This window comes from Humulus lupulus, chromosome 6 (assembly GCF_963169125.1).
Source record: "Humulus lupulus chromosome 6, drHumLupu1.1, whole genome shotgun sequence".
NCBI lineage: Eukaryota > Viridiplantae > Streptophyta > Magnoliopsida > Rosales > Cannabaceae > Humulus > Humulus lupulus.
The window spans coordinates 218,130,034-218,147,524 of NC_084798.1; the positions used below are offsets into that span (position 1 = coordinate 218,130,034).

Sequence of the window (17,491 nt, forward strand, 5' to 3'; positions counted from 1 at the left end):
ATTATTTGATGCTATTTTTGTTGGTGATGATTGTTATTATTAATTTGATCTATGAATTTATGATGCTTCATACTGAAGATTTTAAGAAAAGAGAACAAAATCTTGGCTGAGAAAACAAACACTAGAAAAGCAACAAAATTAAAAATATGCCAAATTTGAATTAAAAGATGCCAGACAGAATATTTGCAGCAGCAGAGATAACAGCTCCGGTTATGGCACATTGGACTACTTGCTCGTGTGACGACTCCTCCACCATGAGCGCCAGCGCCACCGCCACCCCAGTCAGTGTAGACACTGCACTATTTTTCTGCACCAAAACTAATAAACATTAATTCAATATTCTAAGTAGTAACTATTCATTCAATCACTAGTACCATGTATAATCATTTTATAATTTGTGACCTGAAATTGAATACACTCCAGCAGCCAGTCCTGCCATGCCTGCCACCAAACCAACATATACAAAAGCAAGAATACAAATTCAAGTAATTAAAAACATTGATCTAATAATGAAGCTACTTTCACCTGACAAGAGACAATTAATTATTAATACATATTATATCAGTTTAGATTATAAGAATGGATATATATGTACAGAACTTCTGTTAGTTTCACCTGAAAAGCTCAGAGTTACATAATCATTATTATTATTATTATTATTATTATTGTATCTATCAGTGTTGATAAGTCTAGAGTCTTAGTATTGGGATTGATATTAAGTTTACATAGGTATCTCAAAACTCTAATTAACATAAAAATAAAAAGTTTTAAAGAAAAGTTGCCCAATTAATTAATAAAGATAGATATATCATCTGAACGTGTAGGACCCCATAATAACGTCCAATAAACATAGCACTTCTCTTATACTTCCACTACTCCTTTTTGTTCTAAGCTTCCTTACCATACAGTTCTCTCTTTCTTAATCTTCTCTCTCTTCAAGACCTTACAAACTTGTCTAAGTTACGTTTGCCCAATCTAGTAACACATGTGATTGATGAAGGAGCTTATGATGGGGAGTCACTGTGTTTTAAAGCTGGGAGTTTCTTGATGCTCAGAGATCTCATTATATCAACATTGGAGAACTTAAGAAGGGTGATAGTGGAAGACAAAGCATTGTCTCATCTCGAATTTATGCTTTTCAAGGGTTGCAAATTACTCAAGGAAATACCATGAGGAATTGAACGCCTAAGAAACCTCCTGTTAAGAATCAATGTCAACCCAAAAAGTCCAAATGTCCAAGCCCAAAGGTAAATAAAAACTCAATCCATTTTATCTAAAGCCAAGACAATGGAAGCTTCTCAACAAATGTGGAAGGAAGATATTTTTAAGAGAAAATTGTAGAAGGATGTAGAAAGTAGATTTTTTAGGAGAAGTGTGTAGAATGTAGTAATAATGTATGGCTAGGATTATTTCTCAATTTAATATTTGTATGGTGTAGATTGCATGGTGAGGACTATAAATACCCTCCCTTGCATTTGGGTTAGGCATCCTCAAAAAATAAGTCTTTGTATTCTTAGTGTGGTGTTTTGAGTGTAAGTTGTGAGCTTCCTATTGAGTGTCTATTTCTCTTCAAATTGTGAGTGGTCTTTGGAAAGTGTTGTAGTGTCGTTTATTGTGGTATAATACAAGTAATTTGTTTACTTGTTTGGGTCCAATATTAGTAAGTTTAGAGTTGTGTACTCTAAATTTTACTCAACACCTCCAACAACTTCAATTGGTAGATATGGCTGTAGAGTTGACAACAACTATATATCGTGGAAGTCAACATGATAACTACTCAAAAGTGATGCACATTCCAAATGTTTTCATCGGCCAATGGAGTCGATTTTGAGATATCCGAATCTGTCTTTCTTGAGACTCACCTTAGAAAATGTGATAAAATCTGTTCAGAATGGTGGATAAGATTGGAAGACACGTTTGGTATCTGAAGATGCAGAAGAGGAACAGTTGATGATGAGATTCTGCAATGTCAAATATCAAGTGTAGACATATGTTGTAATGAACTCTTTTGAGTTCTGATATTTCTTTGAGCTGACAATACCCAGATGGACTTTCTTTGTATTAGGAATGCTATTTATGTTTGTATTAGTTATTCTTATACACAGTTAGCTTCTTTTACTGTTATTTTCTTTTCTTGTAATTAGCTTAGGTTAGTTAATTTGTTAGTTGTTAGGCTCTTACCTTTCTTGATTCTGTTCCCTCATTTGTAATCAACAATTTCAGATCAATACAATTTCATTTTGTTCTTCCATTTTCCTACGCAATACTTTGGTTTGTGTTAAGGTAAAATATTTGACCTTACTTATGTTACATGCAATTCTAGTCTTTTTTTGTTTTTTTTTTTTTTTTCATATATAATAAATATATTGATATTTCAAGTAAACAGATTTTGCTCTGGTTAAAACAGAGAGCATATATAACATAATAGTGTATCAAGGCAGTAACAGTCATGGTCAATAAACAAATTAAGATAAAATTTTGCATCATAAACTTACCTTATTGCAGTCCTCTTTTCCTTCTAGTTTCTCACCTGAAATTAAACCTCAATTGAATGAAACAAAACAACAGAATATCTTAACACAAAGGCTATAGAAGCCTCTTTGAGAAGGTCCAGGGATGTTGATATTGATGGTGTATCTAGCTCTAGTACTGGAGAATTCAACAAAAGTGGACTGACTGAATATTGAATATTGAAAGGAGCAACTATGCCATTGTAGATGAGATATTGTTCAGGTAAAACATGTGCATTGCTTCTCTGAAAGTGGTATTTTGAGACCATTTCTTACTCAACTGAAAGAGAAGCATAATGTTTTCTAAGCTAAGAAAAAACAAGTAGGAAGGCAGGCATACATATAGGCTCCTTACAAGCATCCATGAGAGCTCGGCTAAGGTGCTGCTGAACGATGTGAAGGGGTGGCTTGATGATCTGAAACAAGTACTGTATGCTGACCACGTGATGGACAAGCTCAGTACTCATGACTTGAAACGTTTCAACTTTATATTTATTCCTTTTACAAGCCACAAGCTTTCTGTTATTAAATACCTTAATTATATCAACTGTAAAGATTTGCTTTACAATTTCTTTTCCTAGTTTTTGCCTTGTTCATCAAAAAAGAACAAGCTGTCCCTTAGCACTGTGGACTATGGTTTTTTATTATTTAAAGATAATCTTAAATATTCTATTAGATTCCACATGAACAAGCTGGGTTATCTGTTTTTTTTTTCAAAAAAGAAAAAAGAAATAATTAGAACAAGCTGTGTATACTATACTACTAAATTATTAGAGTTGGTTACTTAGACCAAGTCCAACCTTTAAATCCATTTTGATGTTAAATCAATACCAAAATAATGAAATTTTAGCACTATTCTTTTTTCCATTCTAATCATAACACCAAAATTTACACCAGATATATATATTCTACATTATTATATTAATTTGTCTTATAAATAAAATAATATACATATATAAAAAAACAAAACAATGTCCACCATAATTCACATCATAATGCTGTCATAATGTGCAGTTTTTATTTGTTTATATTTTAATATACACTGAAACACTCCTAAAAGGATTTTCTTGGCAACTTCTTGGAACCATTGGTTCATCAATCACTATGGTGGCATTATTCAAAAGAAAATATATTTTTTTATTAAAGAAAAGTCATCGTGTAGAAACAGAAGGCATCCAATGTAATAATGTCCAATGAATCAATTATTGGATCACTACTTCTTTTTGTTCTAACCTTTACACTAGTTCTCTCTCTCTCTCTCTCTCTCTCTCTCTCTCTCTCTCTTTCAAGAACAGAAACCATGGCTCACTTAATGGTTGGGGGAGCTCTTCTCTCTGGTTTCATCAATGTCCTCTTTGATAGGCTTGCTTCTCAAGAGGTACTTGACTTCTTTGGTGGAGACAAACTCAATCAAAAGTTGCTAAAAAGGCTGAAGACTGTGTTGCTATCAGCTAATGCGCTGCTGGACGATGCCGAGGAGAAGCAGCTTGGAGACAACAACGTGAAGAATTGGCTTGATGAGCTCAAAGAAGTACTGTATGAAGCAGATCACGTGATGGACAAGATCAGCACTGAAGCTCTGCGACTCAAAATGGAGGAAGATGAACTCGAAAGCACAGCAAGTAAGCCCTTCAACTTTGTCTCTAATAATCCATTTGAAATAAGTGCTGTGAAATCTGAAATAGAAGAGATCCTTGATACTCTAAAGGATCTTTTAGAACAGACAGAATACCTTGGTTTGAAAAAAGTTGACCAGAAAACAACATTACATAGAACACATGCCCCTTTGCTAGATGATTCACAAGTTTATGGAAGGGAGGGTGACAAAGAGGCTATTCTTAAGTTATTGTTGTGTGATGATGATGCTGGCCCTAGGATCTCAGTTATTCCTATAGTAGGGATGGGTGGCATTGGCAAAACTACTCTTGCTCAGAACGTATATTACGATACCACTGTCCAAGAACACTTTGCCTTGAAAGCATGGGTAACTGTATCCGACGATTTTGATGTTGTCAAAATAACAAAGATTATTTTGGGGGCTATTACTAAAACAAGACCTGATACTGAGGAGCTACATCAACTTCAAAAAGACTTGAAGGATTCTTTGGCAGGAAAGAAATTTCTTTTTGTTCACGATGATGTGTGGAACGAAAAATACGAGTTGTGGGATCTTTTGAAAAGCTCTTTTCAATCTGGCGCACAAGGAAGCAAGATTATTGTCACCACACGTAATGGAGATGTCGCGTTGAAGATGAAGACAAGGAATGTTCAAACTTATGAGCTTAAGAACATGTCTGATGATGAATGTTGGAAGTTATTTGCAGAGCATGCCTTTGATAATGTAGGCTCTAATGAGGTGGTATTGTCTGAGTTGCAAGAAATTGGAAGACAAATTGTTAAGAAATGCAAGGGCCTTCCTTTAGCTGTAAAATCGATGGCTGGTCTTTTACGATCTACGACAACTCCTGACGAGTGGAGGCATGTACTACAAAGTGATGTGTGGGAGTTACCAAACTGTTGCGACATTGGAATTGTTCCAGCATTGTGGTTAAGCTACCGATTTCTGCCTCCTTATTTAAAGCCATGTTTTTCTTATCTTTCGATATTTCCCAAAGATTATGAATTTGGTGATGTTGATAGAGAAAAACTAATCTTAATATGGATGGCAGAAGGTCTTTTGAAATCTCAACCTGGAAAAAAAATTGAAGATGTTGGAGAAGAGTACTTGAATGCTTTAATAGCAAGATCATTTTTTCAAAGAAACACAAGGAATCCTTCTCTTTCTATGCACGATCTTATGCATGATCTAGCTATGTATGTATCAGGTCAGTGTTGTTTTATTTATGATAGTTGTAAAGACTTGCACAAACTTAGTAGCAAGACTCGCCATTTATCATACATGAAAGACTTAAGAGATGCAATAGAATTTGATAATTTACCTAGAGCGAAGTATTTGCGTAGCTTGTTGGCTTTACCATTATCAAATATATATGCACTCTCTAATATAAGATTAACACTTCAAATGGTGCTAAGAGATGGAGAATGCTTAAGAGCACTTTCTTTTTCTGACTCTAATATCACAGAATTGCCTTCTTCGATTGAGAATTTAAAGTATCTCAGGTATTTGGATGTATCTCACATGAACATTCAGGAGTTACCTGTTTCAATTTGTGTGTTGTACAATTTGGAAACACTGATATTGTCACATTGTAGCAAATTCACACTGTTGCCTACCAACATTTCTAGGCTAATCAACCTGCGTCATCTTATGATAAGAGGAACACATTTAAAAGAGATGCCACCAAGGATTTTCAATATGATCAATCTTCAGACATTAAGTGATTTTGTTTTGTGTGAAAATGGTGGGTCCAGGATCAAAGAGTTGGGTAAGTTGGAGAATTTGCATGGAAGCTTGCAAATTTCAGGCCTTGGATATGTGAAGGAAGTGAGTGATGTTTTGGAAGGCAACTTGAAGAACAAAAGGAATCTCACTGAGCTTATTTTAAGATGGAATGGTGAAGCAATTGATTCCATAAAGGAAAGAGAAGTACTTAAGGCATTCCAACCACATGAAAATTTGAAGAAACTCGAAATACTCGATTATAACGGCACAAACTTACTAGATTGGGTAACACATCCATCCTACTCTAATTTGGAAAAACTTCATCTAGACTGTAAAAATTGTTGCTTGTCGTTGTTATCATTTCGGCTACGAAATTCACTAAGACATCTTCATATTTCATGTCTTGATATGCATGATGAATTTTGTGGTATTTCTTTGAACAACTCATTTCCACTCTTAGAATATTTAAAGCTTGAAGGAATAACTACATTGGATTGGTCGTTTAACAATACAAATCATGGCCAAAAGTGTGAGATTTTTCCTTGTTTGAAGCAATTTTATTTAAGCAGGTGTGGGAAGATAAATGTGGCATTACCTATTGGCAATTTTCCATCTTTGGAAGATATCGTCATTTGGACATGTGGTGAATTGGTGACTATATTTCCATCGAGTACTCATATTGACGTTGCATATCCCTCCCTTAAATTGTTGACCATATTTGGTTGTTCAAGGTTGGAGTCATTTTCGAAAATGGGAATACCCCATACTTTAAAACGTCTAGAAATTATATCATGTGATATGCTCATAAAAAATCGCATGAAATGGAATTTACAAAGACTCACATCGTTGACGGAGTTAAATCTTTGGGGATATGGAGGAGTAGATTCATTTCCAGAAGAATGGTTGCTCCCACCTTCTTTAACTCATCTTCGGATCCATGCATTTGGTAAGCTTACAGCTCTAAACGGCAAAGGTTTTCACCACCTCACTTCACTTCGACGATTGGAACTTCATTTCTTGGAAAAGCTAGAGTGTTTGCCAGTAGAAGGACTGCCCCACACTCTTACTGTTTTGACTATATCAGGTTGTCCTCTGTTAGAGCCCAGGTGCAAGGAAGGAACAGGGGAAGATTGGCCCAAGATTCAACACATACCTAACATATGAATTACATGAAAGGCCTAGGTACGCCACGTAGTCTTTTCTTTTTTTTCAATTTATTTCAGTAAATATATTTTGATTTATAGGTTAACTCAAAGTCTGTTTTAGTAAAAGTCATTATTATTTTGTACAAATTTGTTTATTTTTCCTCAATACTATTTCAACTCACTGTGATGCTAATGCAGAATTATATTTGCAATTTATAACAATTTGATAGTCTAACATGTTATCAATCGACTAATAAATATTTTGTATTATATAAGGAGTTAGTTAAATTAAGAATTTGGTGTTTTTCAATTTAATATCTTGTTTTTTTTATTCTTTTGTCTAGATAGCTGGTCTCCACTTGTCACTAGTTTAGTTGATTTGTTTTTAAGTCATCCAGATGTCATTATGAAAATGATTTATTTTTGGTGTGTAGAATTATGATGTTTGTAATCTATCTCCTTTGTTTTATATATAAACTAATTCTCGTAAATGTCGCCATGCAATTAGATAAAGAGAAATTTGGGTATTTATCCATATTGTGGGTTCATATATATCGAGGTGAGCATATATAAATACCTCTATTGGAAAAAATACTGCAAAGTTTATGATCAATTTTGGCTTTGAACAAGTGTTAATAAAACTATTAAATTGGTTTAATGTGAGACAATATATATTATATTATCTGGGGTATTGGTTATTTCCAACTTGCCTTTGTAGGCCTCTTGATTACTGCATCAAATATTGCATTTTTTACCTTTAAATGTCTTGTTCTACAATGCTTAAGTATGATGTTTTTTAATATAGTTTTTTCTCTTGTCTTTATAGGTTTTAACCACAATCTAATGATATGAGGAGCTGTCGCTGTCTTTTTCAAGTTCTTTATCTTTTGATGATGTTGGTGTCACCCTTCAATCTTCTTTGACCCAACTTGGTGGTGTTTAGATGTTGATGATCATTGCCCTTTGGCCAAGTGTCCCACTGCTCCTGGGGTTGCAATACATTTGGTCTTTACTCAAGCCCTTATGTTAGCTGGAAGTTTGTTTCTGATTGACCATTCCTCTTTTCAACTTGAAGTCTCTCATTGGTCATAAGGGTCTATAAATATTCTTAGACTGATGTTTAGAGTAACTTGATGTGTTGATGTTTGAGTCATCTGATTTGTATTTATTGCGTGAAAAGCCTATAGTGTGTGCTTGGACAAATCACCTTGTATTTGCATTTTATGTTTTTGGTTTTCTGTGTGGTTTCCCTTTGTTTTTCTTGTGTGAGATATGTTTGTTTTTTTCCTTATGCATTTTTCTCTTTGTCTTGCTTGTTACTACGGTATTCCTCCAGCATAAGTGAGGATTTTCAATAAATTTGGGAGGAAGTCACTCGTGGACAAGTGATTTTCTTCTTTTCTTAAAAAAAAAGGTTGCTATTTAATAAGATTGGTGAAAACATTGAGGGTGTCTTGAATTTGATTAATATTGTGGACTGACAAGTCGATAAAAGAATAGCCAAATGATCATCCAATTGAATTCCATGCCTCTTCATGTATGACTCAATCCATAGATCAAATTCCAGATACCCAAGCTATGAACAAGCAGCTTTGACACCAGTCAAAGTCATCCCATCTGGTTGAATGTTGATATCAGTTTAATCATATGATTAAACAGCTCAAGGGCCTTCTTTGGTTGGTTGTTTTGTTCATAGCATTAAACGCAAGAAGTTCTTTGTTGTTCATCTGATCAAAGAGTAGACGAGATCTCCATGTTTCGAATACCCAGAAATCATGGTAATCCAAGGAACATTATTTCTTATAGGTGTTGCATCAATATTTGCTTCGTGCTAACTCCATGCTCCCACAATTCACATAACCACTTAACACAGCATTCCAAGAAGCCAAATTTCTCTCAGGCATCTGTTTAAACAAAAAAATCGCCTGATCCATACCTCCTATTCTTGCATAACCCGAGATCATCGAATTCCCTGAATCAGCATCCTTATTAGGAATCTCAACAAACACCCTTTGAGCCTTTTCCAAATTCCCAAACTTCAAATACCCAGATCATCAAACACTTTTCGTGCACACTCCATATCACCCATTTTTGAGTAAAAATCAAGAACAGCAGTCTCCACATAAACAGAGCCATAAAACCCAGTTTTATAAACATGAGAATGAACCGAATAACCACCCTATCTATATCCAATCTTGGCACAAGCTTTCAAAGAAGAAGACATGGCCAAAGAGCTTTGACAGAGAAGAACCTAACAGATGGGCAAATATTTAATACTTTAAAGGGAAAATATTTTTTTGGCTCAATGTAATTTAAATAGTACACCAGTTACAGCTTAATCATTAAAGTAAGTCTTTGTGTATAATACTAGTTTGGATTTTATAGTGAGATATAACATTAGCTTTTGTAATTGGATTGAAAAGGGATTCAAAGAGAGAGAGCCTTGGGAGCACAAGAGAGAGGGTGTACTGAATGTGAGAAACAGAGAAGCTTTGATCTCAAACTGCTTGAAGAATTGTAAAAGCTATTGTTCTAAGTGGATTGATGAGGATGACGCTCAAACTGGAAGTAGGCAGTGGGCACTGCTATGGCTGAACCATTATAAATTTTTGGTGTTCCTTGTGTTTGATTTTATTTTTCTTGTCAAGTTTGGTTCATTTCAGTTCTATACTTGTTGTTTTGTTGCTGTTTTTCTAACCTTGTCTGCAGAGATTTTGAGTCTTGTATATTACAACAAAGAGCATTATCTTGTTACAAATTGAAACCATAATCAATTGGAAGCTAAAATGCAGTACACGATATGACCAGATTCCAATTTTAGCTAAAAGAACAACCAGCAAAGGGAAAAAAGAAAAACAGAAATTTAAATAGTACACCATGTATTCAGTTTGTAGACAATAAGATAAGTTGTTATTAAAAACACTAACCTCAGAAGTTACCAGCTTGAATCTCTCTGTCACACATTTCTTCGAACACCACATAGGCTTGAGAAATATTGTATTTTCTGTATACTCAATTTCTTGCAATCATCCATCTTCATAAACCTCATCACTTGAAAAAGCATCAATGCCTCGTCCAATTGAACAATAACAAAAGTCGGACAACCAACCTGAATAATGACTTTGAATGAATGTGTCGGATTCTTATGGCCTCTTCATTTTCCTTCGTCCGATTGTACCGCAGATTCCATTAAGTTTAATTCAATTTTTCAACTTAAATCAAAGAATTTATCTTCCTCAATGAGCTTACTCCCATTCCAATAGAGAGTCTCAATCATTTTATTTCAAACTATCTGGAAGTGCCATGAGTGCTGACGAGTGTGGAAAAAAGCAACATTAATGGAGGATGAAGATACAATTCAAAGACCTCACTCCCTCCACCTTGGTCTCGATCTCGGCTCAGTCTCTCAATCTCATCCACCACACGGCGTCGTTTCCCACCTCCCTTCCTCACTCGGTCGCCGACCAGTTCACGAATTGGGTTAGCTCAGCTACATTAGCTTTCACCAGGTGCGGTTTGGGTTTGGGTTTGGGTTTGGGTTTGATTTAACTTGGAAATCTTGGATTTTGGCTATCTGGGCACCTGTTTTATTGGCTATAAAATAGAAAATCAGTCATCTTTGTTACAAAAAAAGTGACTTTCTTTTGTTACCCTTATAAGTGTCGATACTGCTATATATGTATATACACATCTGTTTTGATTAACTTTGAATAAGGATCTATGCTTGCTACATATGATTGAAGAGGATTAGAGTTTTGGTGGAGAAGCTTTCTGAATCGTCCAAAGTTGGTGGAGGAATAATTGGTGATATTAACACTTGCATTGATAGAATTCCATTGATAGAGAATTCTGATGATAATGGAGTGGATATTGATAATCAGAAAATTAAACCTCAATTGAATAAAACAGCAGAATATCTTAACACATTAGATGCCTCTTTCAGAAGGTCCAGGGATGTTGACATTGATGGCATATCTACCTCCAGCACTAGATAATTCAACATAAATGAACTGAATATTGTGAAAGGAGAAGCTTTGGATATTGGAAGGGAGGACAGAGCTCCGCTCACTCGGCTTCTGATCAGATCTTAGCTTCTTCTAAGGTATGTTTGTGTAGAATTAAGAATGCTTGGATAGTCAATGTGGATGGTTTAGACTGATGATTTCCTTGGAGGAGGTGACTGCAGAGTCTGCAGAATTAGAGCATCTCCTTGAAGAGTTGGACTTGTCAAGGGCGGCTGCGACCATGGTAATTGATGACCAGCACTCTCTTGAATTTTCGAGGTAAGATGTACTTGGCCAAGGCATGTGGCATGACTGCAGAGTCTAAAAGGAGTCATCTTAAAGAGTTGAACTCTCAATGGTAAGATGTCAATGTTAAATCACTTGGCTTAGTTCTGTGTACTTGGCCAAGGCATGTGGCATGACTGCAGAGTCTAAAAGGAATCATCTTAAAGAGTTGAACTCTCAATGGTAAGATGTCAATGTTAAATTACTTGACTTAGTTCTGTGTACTTGGCCAAGGCATGTGGCTATAGATTTGGTTTCAAACTATTTATGACTTGACTTATTTTGGTCCCAGCATTATGAATGAATGTAATTTGGATATATCAACACATAAGTGATCTTTTACAGGAAAGTTCTCAAAATCCCTTTGGAAGAGGAAAGTCTTCAAGATTCTCTTTATGAAAATACCCCAGAAACCAAGGAAAATCTTCAAAAGCTGAGGGGATTGAACAAGAAATAAAGACCATATCATCCGAAATTCAAAAGAGGTAAGAAATTCCTGCAATATGAACATAGTGATGATGTAGACAAACTACAGTCTGATCTTGATGCAATTAGGAACACTTGAGATTAAAGTGGTGTAATCATTTTGTAGAAACAAGTATAAATTGTTCATCCAAGTTTAGGGTGATCACAATGAAAGAGCACCTTCTTTTGTTCCTTTTTACAAGCCACAAGCACTCTCTCTTATAGCATACCATAATCCAATAACAGTAGAGATTTGGTTTACAATTTCTACTCTAGTCTTTGCCTTCTTCATCTCTTTGGAACCATTTAGAGCAATGGACTACATATTCAAATAATTTCATTTTTCTTTATATAGAAAATACAAAGACCTTAATTCAAATCTCATTCTCATTCTAATAACGCATATCAGCAAAGGGATATATAATCATTTCTTTATATAGAATTAAACAATATTGTTAAAGGAAGGGAATCATTTCATATAATAATAATAATAATAGTCAAATTTATCTTCACTATAAAATGGTCAACAACAACAACGTACCTAACCTGTCATCTTATATCAACAAATGATACAAATATACAAAAGTGTATTATTTTCTGTCTGTGTTTATATTTATTTATGAAAAGCATTGTAAACTTTTCTTGGCAACTTCTTGGAACCATCACCAATGGTGGCCATTATTTAAAAGAGAAAAAATTATCGTGCTAATTAGGTAAATGTCTTTGTCAGAATATTAAATTTAAACACCATATCAAATATTACCACTACTCTTTTTGTTCTAACCTTCTTTGCCATAGGCTAATTCTATCTTTCTTCATTTTCTCTTTCCCTCAAGAACAGAAACCATGGCTGACTTAATGGTGGGGGGAGCTCTTCTCTCTGGTTTCATCAATGTCCTCTTTGACAGGCTTGCTTCTCAAGAGGTCCTTGACTTCTTTCGTGGGGACAAACTCAATCTTAAGCTGCTCAAAAGCTTGAAGACTGTGTTGCTATCAGCTAATGCCCTGCTGGACGATGCCGAGGAGAAGCAGCTTGGAGACAACAACGTCAAGAATTGGCTTGATGAGCTTAAAGAAGTATTGTATGAAGCAGATCACGTGATGGACAAGATCAGTACTGAAGCTCTGCGACTCAAGATGGAGGAAGATGAACTCGAAAGCACAGCAAGTAAGGCCTTCAACTTTGTCTCTAATAATCCATTTGAAATAAGTGCTGTGAAATCTGAAATAGAAGAGATCCTTGATACTCTAAAGGATCTTTTAGAACAGACAGAATACCTTGGTTTGAAAAAAGTTGACCAGAAAACAACATTACATAGAACACATGCCCCTTTGCTAGATGATTCACAAGTTTATGGAAGAGAGGGTGATAAAGAGGCTATTCTTAAGCTTTTGTTGTGTGATGATGATGCTGGTCCTAAGATCTCAGTTATTCCTATAGTAGGGATGGGTGGCATTGGCAAAACTACTCTTGCTCAAAGCGTATTTTACAATACCACGGTCCAAGAACACTTTTCCTTAAAAGCATGGGTAACTGTATCCGACAATTTTGATGTTGTCAAAATAACAAAGATTATTTTGGAGAAGATCACTGGAAAAGAAAATAAAGCAAATGAGCTACATCAACTTCAAATAGACTTGAAGGATGCTTTGGCAGGGAAGAAATTTCTTTTTGTTCACGATGATGTGTGGAACGAAAAATATGAGTTGTGGGATCTTTTGAAAAGCTCTTTTCATTCTGGCGCACAAGGAAGCAAGATTATTGTGACCACACGTAATGGAGATGTCGCACTGAAGATGAAGACGGGGAATGTTCAAACTTATGAGCTTAAACACATGTCTGATGATGAATGTTGGAAGTTATTTGCAGAGCATGCCTTTGATAATGTAGGCTCTAATGAGGTGGTATTGTCCGAGTTGCAAGAAATTGGAAGACAAATTGTTAAGAAGTGCAAGGGCCTTCCTTTAGCTGTAAAATCGATGGCTGGTCTTTTACGATCTACGTCAACTCCTGACGAGTGGAGGCATGTACTACAAAGTGACGTGTGGGAATTACCAAATTGTTGCGACATCGGAATTGTTCCAGCACTGTGGTTGAGCTACAGATTTCTGCCTCCTTATTTAAAGCCATGTTTTTCTTATCTTTCGATATTTCCCAAAGATTATGAATTTTATGATGTTGATAGAGAAGAACTAATCTTAATATGGATGGCAGAAGGTCTTTTGAAATCTCAACCTGGAAGAAGAATTGAAGATGTTGGAGAAGAGTACTTGAATGCTTTAATAGCAAGATCATTTTTTCAAAAAAACACAAGGCATCATTCTCTTTCTATGCACGATCTTATGCATGATCTAGCTATGTATGTATCAGGTCAGTGTTGTTCTATTTATGATAGTTGTAAAGACTTGCACAAACTTAGTAGCAAGACTCGCCATCTATCATACATGAAAAATTTAAAAGATACAGTAAAATTTGACAACTTTTCTAGAGTGAAGTATTTGCGAACCTTGTTAGCTTTACCATTGCGAAATACATATCAATCGCAGATGACACAATTAAAGCTTGAAATTGTGCTGAAGGATGGAGGATGCTTAAGATCACTTTCTTTGTTAGAATCACTTATCACAGACTTGCCTGATTCAATTGGCAATTTAAAACATCTCAGGTATTTGGATGTGTCTTGGACGAAAGTTACGGAATTACCTCATTCAGTTTGTGGGTTGTACAATTTGGAAACACTCTTGTTGTCGAGTTGTATAAATCTCACACAATTGCCTACCAACATTTCCAAGTTAATCAACTTGCGTCATCTTGTGACAAGATGGACTCCTCTAAAAGAGATGCCACCGAAGATTTGTAATATGATAAATCTTCAGAGGTTAAGTAATTTTGTTCTGTGTAAAAATGATGGGTCCAGGATCAAAGAGTTGGGTAAGTTGGATAATTTGCATGGACGCTTGGAGATTTCAGGGCTTGAGCATCTTAGAGAAGTGAGTGATGTTTTGGAAGGCAATTTGAAGAACAAAAAGTATCTCAATGAGCTCATTCTTTCATGGAATGGTGAGGCAGATAGCTCAACAAAGGAAAGAGAAGTTCTTGATGCACTCCAACCACATGTAAATTTAAAGGAACTCGAAATCAGAGGTTATAAAGGTACAAGCTTGTCAGATTGGGTAACACATCCATCATATTGTAACTTGAAAAAAGTTGATCTACACTGCAGAAATCTTTGCTTGTCATTGTTATCATTTCGGCGGCTAAGTTCACTAATAGATTTTCGTGTTTTTGGTGTTTCCTATCTTGATATGCATGATGAATTTCGTAGTATTTCTTTGAATAAGCCCTTTCCATTCTTAGCAAGATTAGAGCTTCATGATACAGATATGTTGGATTGGTCATTTATTAATACAAGTGACCAAAGATGTGAGATTTTTCAATGTTTAAAGCAATTTGATTTAAAAAGTTGTGGGAAGCTGAGTGTGGCATTACCTATCTGTAATTTTCCATCTTTAGAATTTATCAATATTTCATCTTGCGATGAATTGGTAACTATATTACCAACAATTACTCACATTGACTCTGCATATCCTTCCCTCAAAAAGTTGGACACAATGAATTGCTCAAGGTTGGAAACCTTTTCAGAAATGGGATTACCCTTTACTTTACAATGTCTACGCATCAATTCATGTGATAAGCTCATGGAAAACCGCATGAAATGGAATTTACAAAAACTCCCATCATTGGATACCTTAGAACTTTGGCATTGTGGAGAAGTGGTGGATTCATTTCCAGAGGAATGGCTGCTCCCACCATCTTTAAGAAGTCTTGAGATCTTTGATTGTTATAACCCCAAAGCTCTAAACAACAAAGGCTTCCAACACCTCACCTCCCTTCGTCGTTTAGGTCTTTTTCATTTGAAAAAGCTAGAGTGCTTACCAGCAGCAGGACTGCCCCAGAGTGTTACTTATTTGAACATAAAAGGATGCAGTCTACTAATTCCCAGGTGCAAGGAAGGAACAGGGGAAGATTGGCCCAAAGTTCAACACATTCCTAACATAGTAACCGACTCAGGCATCTGGTAACTTTCCTTGTCTCCTCTACTCGATCTACTTTTTGTTTTCCTTACATTTATTTTTGTAAATATATTTTGATTTATAGATTAATTCAAAGATTGCATTGGTAAAAGTCATTATTAATTCTTTCGTACAAATTCGTTTATTTTCTTATCATTACTATTTCAACTCAATGCAGGTTTATATCTGTTTGCTTAGATCAATTACAGAATCTAACATAATATTAATTTAATAATAAATATTCCGTATATAAAAGTAGCTAATGAGACTAAGAATTTGGTGTTTAGCTGATTTGTTCTCAAGCCATCCACGTCTCATTATTATTATATCATACAGAGTATTTGAAACTTATGTACTTGCAATTGTACAAATAAATATAAAACTTTCTTTTATTTTTTAAAAATTATTCTTTTTCATTGATTTTCTGAGTTTCTATTTTCAAGAGTACTAATCAATAGATTTTCAGGGTATTCTTTCCTTTTGGTGCGATTGTTGATTTATATGAATGGGCTTCTTTAATTTGGTTGGTATTTCTCCCTTTGCTGCTACTATAACAGAGTTATGACTTGTGACTGAGATTGGCTGTTGTATTGTTGTGAACATTATTGCTTGGAATCATCTTTCTTGATTTTTATTTTTGTTTCTTTATTTTTAAAAAATAAAAATGTATTTGATAACTATTTATGTTTTTTGTTTTTATAAACAAAAAATAATAAATACATTTGATAACTTTTAAAGAAAAGTAAAAAACGATTTGAAAATTTTTTAAAAGTGAAAATTTTTTATTTTCAAAATTTAATGAATTTTAATTAAAAATTTTAAAAATAATAAATAAAAATAGAGTTACCAAACAACTCCATAATGTTTTGTGGGTGAGAATGTAATAGTGTTGTAATCCTTATGATCATTTCATTTATTTGTATTAGAAAACACATAGTTATGCTTTAAACGTATATTACTATATAATAAGTTGACAAAGGAGTATTCCTTTTACTGGTTTCCCTTTGATTTTCTTTCCTAATTTTCATCAAAGTCTGAAAATTTATTATCCATGATGTAGGAATGACTAATAATTTCACATTATGAATGAGTTGCAAATATTATTGTCAAGAAAATATATTATTGACGAAGTTGTTTTCCATTTATGGATCTCACCTAATATTATCTTATCAATTTATTTTTTTAATTTTCATAGTCTTTTTCTTGACCAAAGAAATTACATATTTATTAAGAAAAATATTGACGAACAGCACCAACTCCCATTGGGGAGTCTCCTAATGGCTTGTGGAGTTTCCTTTCTTCTTCTCTTTTTCAATTGGATTATTCCACAAGGCACAACAAACATGGTAAATTCAAGTTCAAACTATTAATCTGAAGAAAAAAAACATGGGATTTTGATCTTGTATAACTTGTAAAAATGTAATAATGCGCAGCAAACCAAGGATGAATGTCAGTGTTTACAGAGTTGATCACTTGTTACATATACCTTGGGAGGCCTCTTGCTAATGTGGACCTGTGGCTATTTAATTATATCAGCATCTCACAAGCTCTCATATTCCTGGGTGACTTCAAACTATACAGGTCCTTACATGAAGATTTGTACCAATCATGTTCCTTGTTCAGGTCATAAAAATCTTCAAGAACAACTTGTTTGATATTTCATGT

The 17,491-nt window shown here is 34.6% G+C and overlaps 3 protein-coding genes across 8 annotated transcripts in view; 2 read left to right on the top strand and 1 right to left on the bottom strand.

The window, feature by feature from the left end:
- The window catches only part of LOC133783339 (putative disease resistance RPP13-like protein 1), a 34,442-nt gene that overhangs the window by 15,005 nt on the left and 1,946 nt on the right, over positions 1-17,491 (top strand). For 2 of the 6 annotated variants that reach the window (XM_062222951.1, XM_062222952.1), the window contains exons 1-5: positions 10,599-11,772; positions 12,594-15,831; positions 16,293-16,349; positions 17,077-17,172; positions 17,260-17,449. In XM_062222951.1, coding sequence (XP_062078935.1) covers positions 12,599-15,831; positions 16,293-16,349; positions 17,077-17,104 — 3,318 coding nt within the window. In that variant the 5' untranslated portion in view covers positions 10,599-11,772; positions 12,594-12,598 and the 3' untranslated portion in view covers positions 17,105-17,172; positions 17,260-17,449. The other 4 variants (XM_062222953.1, XM_062222949.1, XM_062222950.1 and 1 more) reach the window with 4 other exon arrangements.
- LOC133783344 (outer envelope pore protein 16-2, chloroplastic-like) lies at positions 37-10,552 on the bottom strand. The gene is made up of 3 exons (XM_062222958.1): positions 9,926-10,552; positions 403-441; positions 37-307 (listed from the first exon to the last, which is right to left on the bottom strand). Exons 1-3 carry the CDS (start codon positions 9,977-9,979, stop codon positions 161-163), a joined length of 240 nt encoding a protein of 79 aa, XP_062078942.1. The 5' UTR covers positions 9,980-10,552; the 3' UTR covers positions 37-160.
- On the top strand, positions 3,650-7,581 carry LOC133783341 (putative disease resistance RPP13-like protein 1). The gene has a single exon (XM_062222954.1). The coding sequence runs from the start codon at positions 3,697-3,699 to the stop codon at positions 7,015-7,017; it is 3,321 nt and encodes a 1,106-aa protein (XP_062078938.1). The 5' UTR covers positions 3,650-3,696; the 3' UTR covers positions 7,018-7,581.

Bases quoted from the DNA above. Each gene is read 5' to 3' on its own strand.
- LOC133783344 (XM_062222958.1), bottom strand. From the start codon at position 9,979: ATGTGGTGTTCGAAGAAATGTGTGACAGAGAGATTCAAGCTGGTAACT. The intron at 442-9,925 runs GTTAGTGTTTTT...GTTTGGTGGCAG, and splicing joins TCAAGCTGGTAACTTCTGAG to GCATGGCAGGACTGGCTGCT. The intron at 308-402 runs GTCACAAATTAT...GTTTTGGTGCAG, and splicing joins TGGAGTGTATTCAATTTCAG to AAAAATAGTGCAGTGTCTAC.
- LOC133783341 (XM_062222954.1), top strand. From the start codon at position 3,697: ATGTCCAATGAATCAATTATTGGATCACTACTTCTTTTTGTTCTAACC.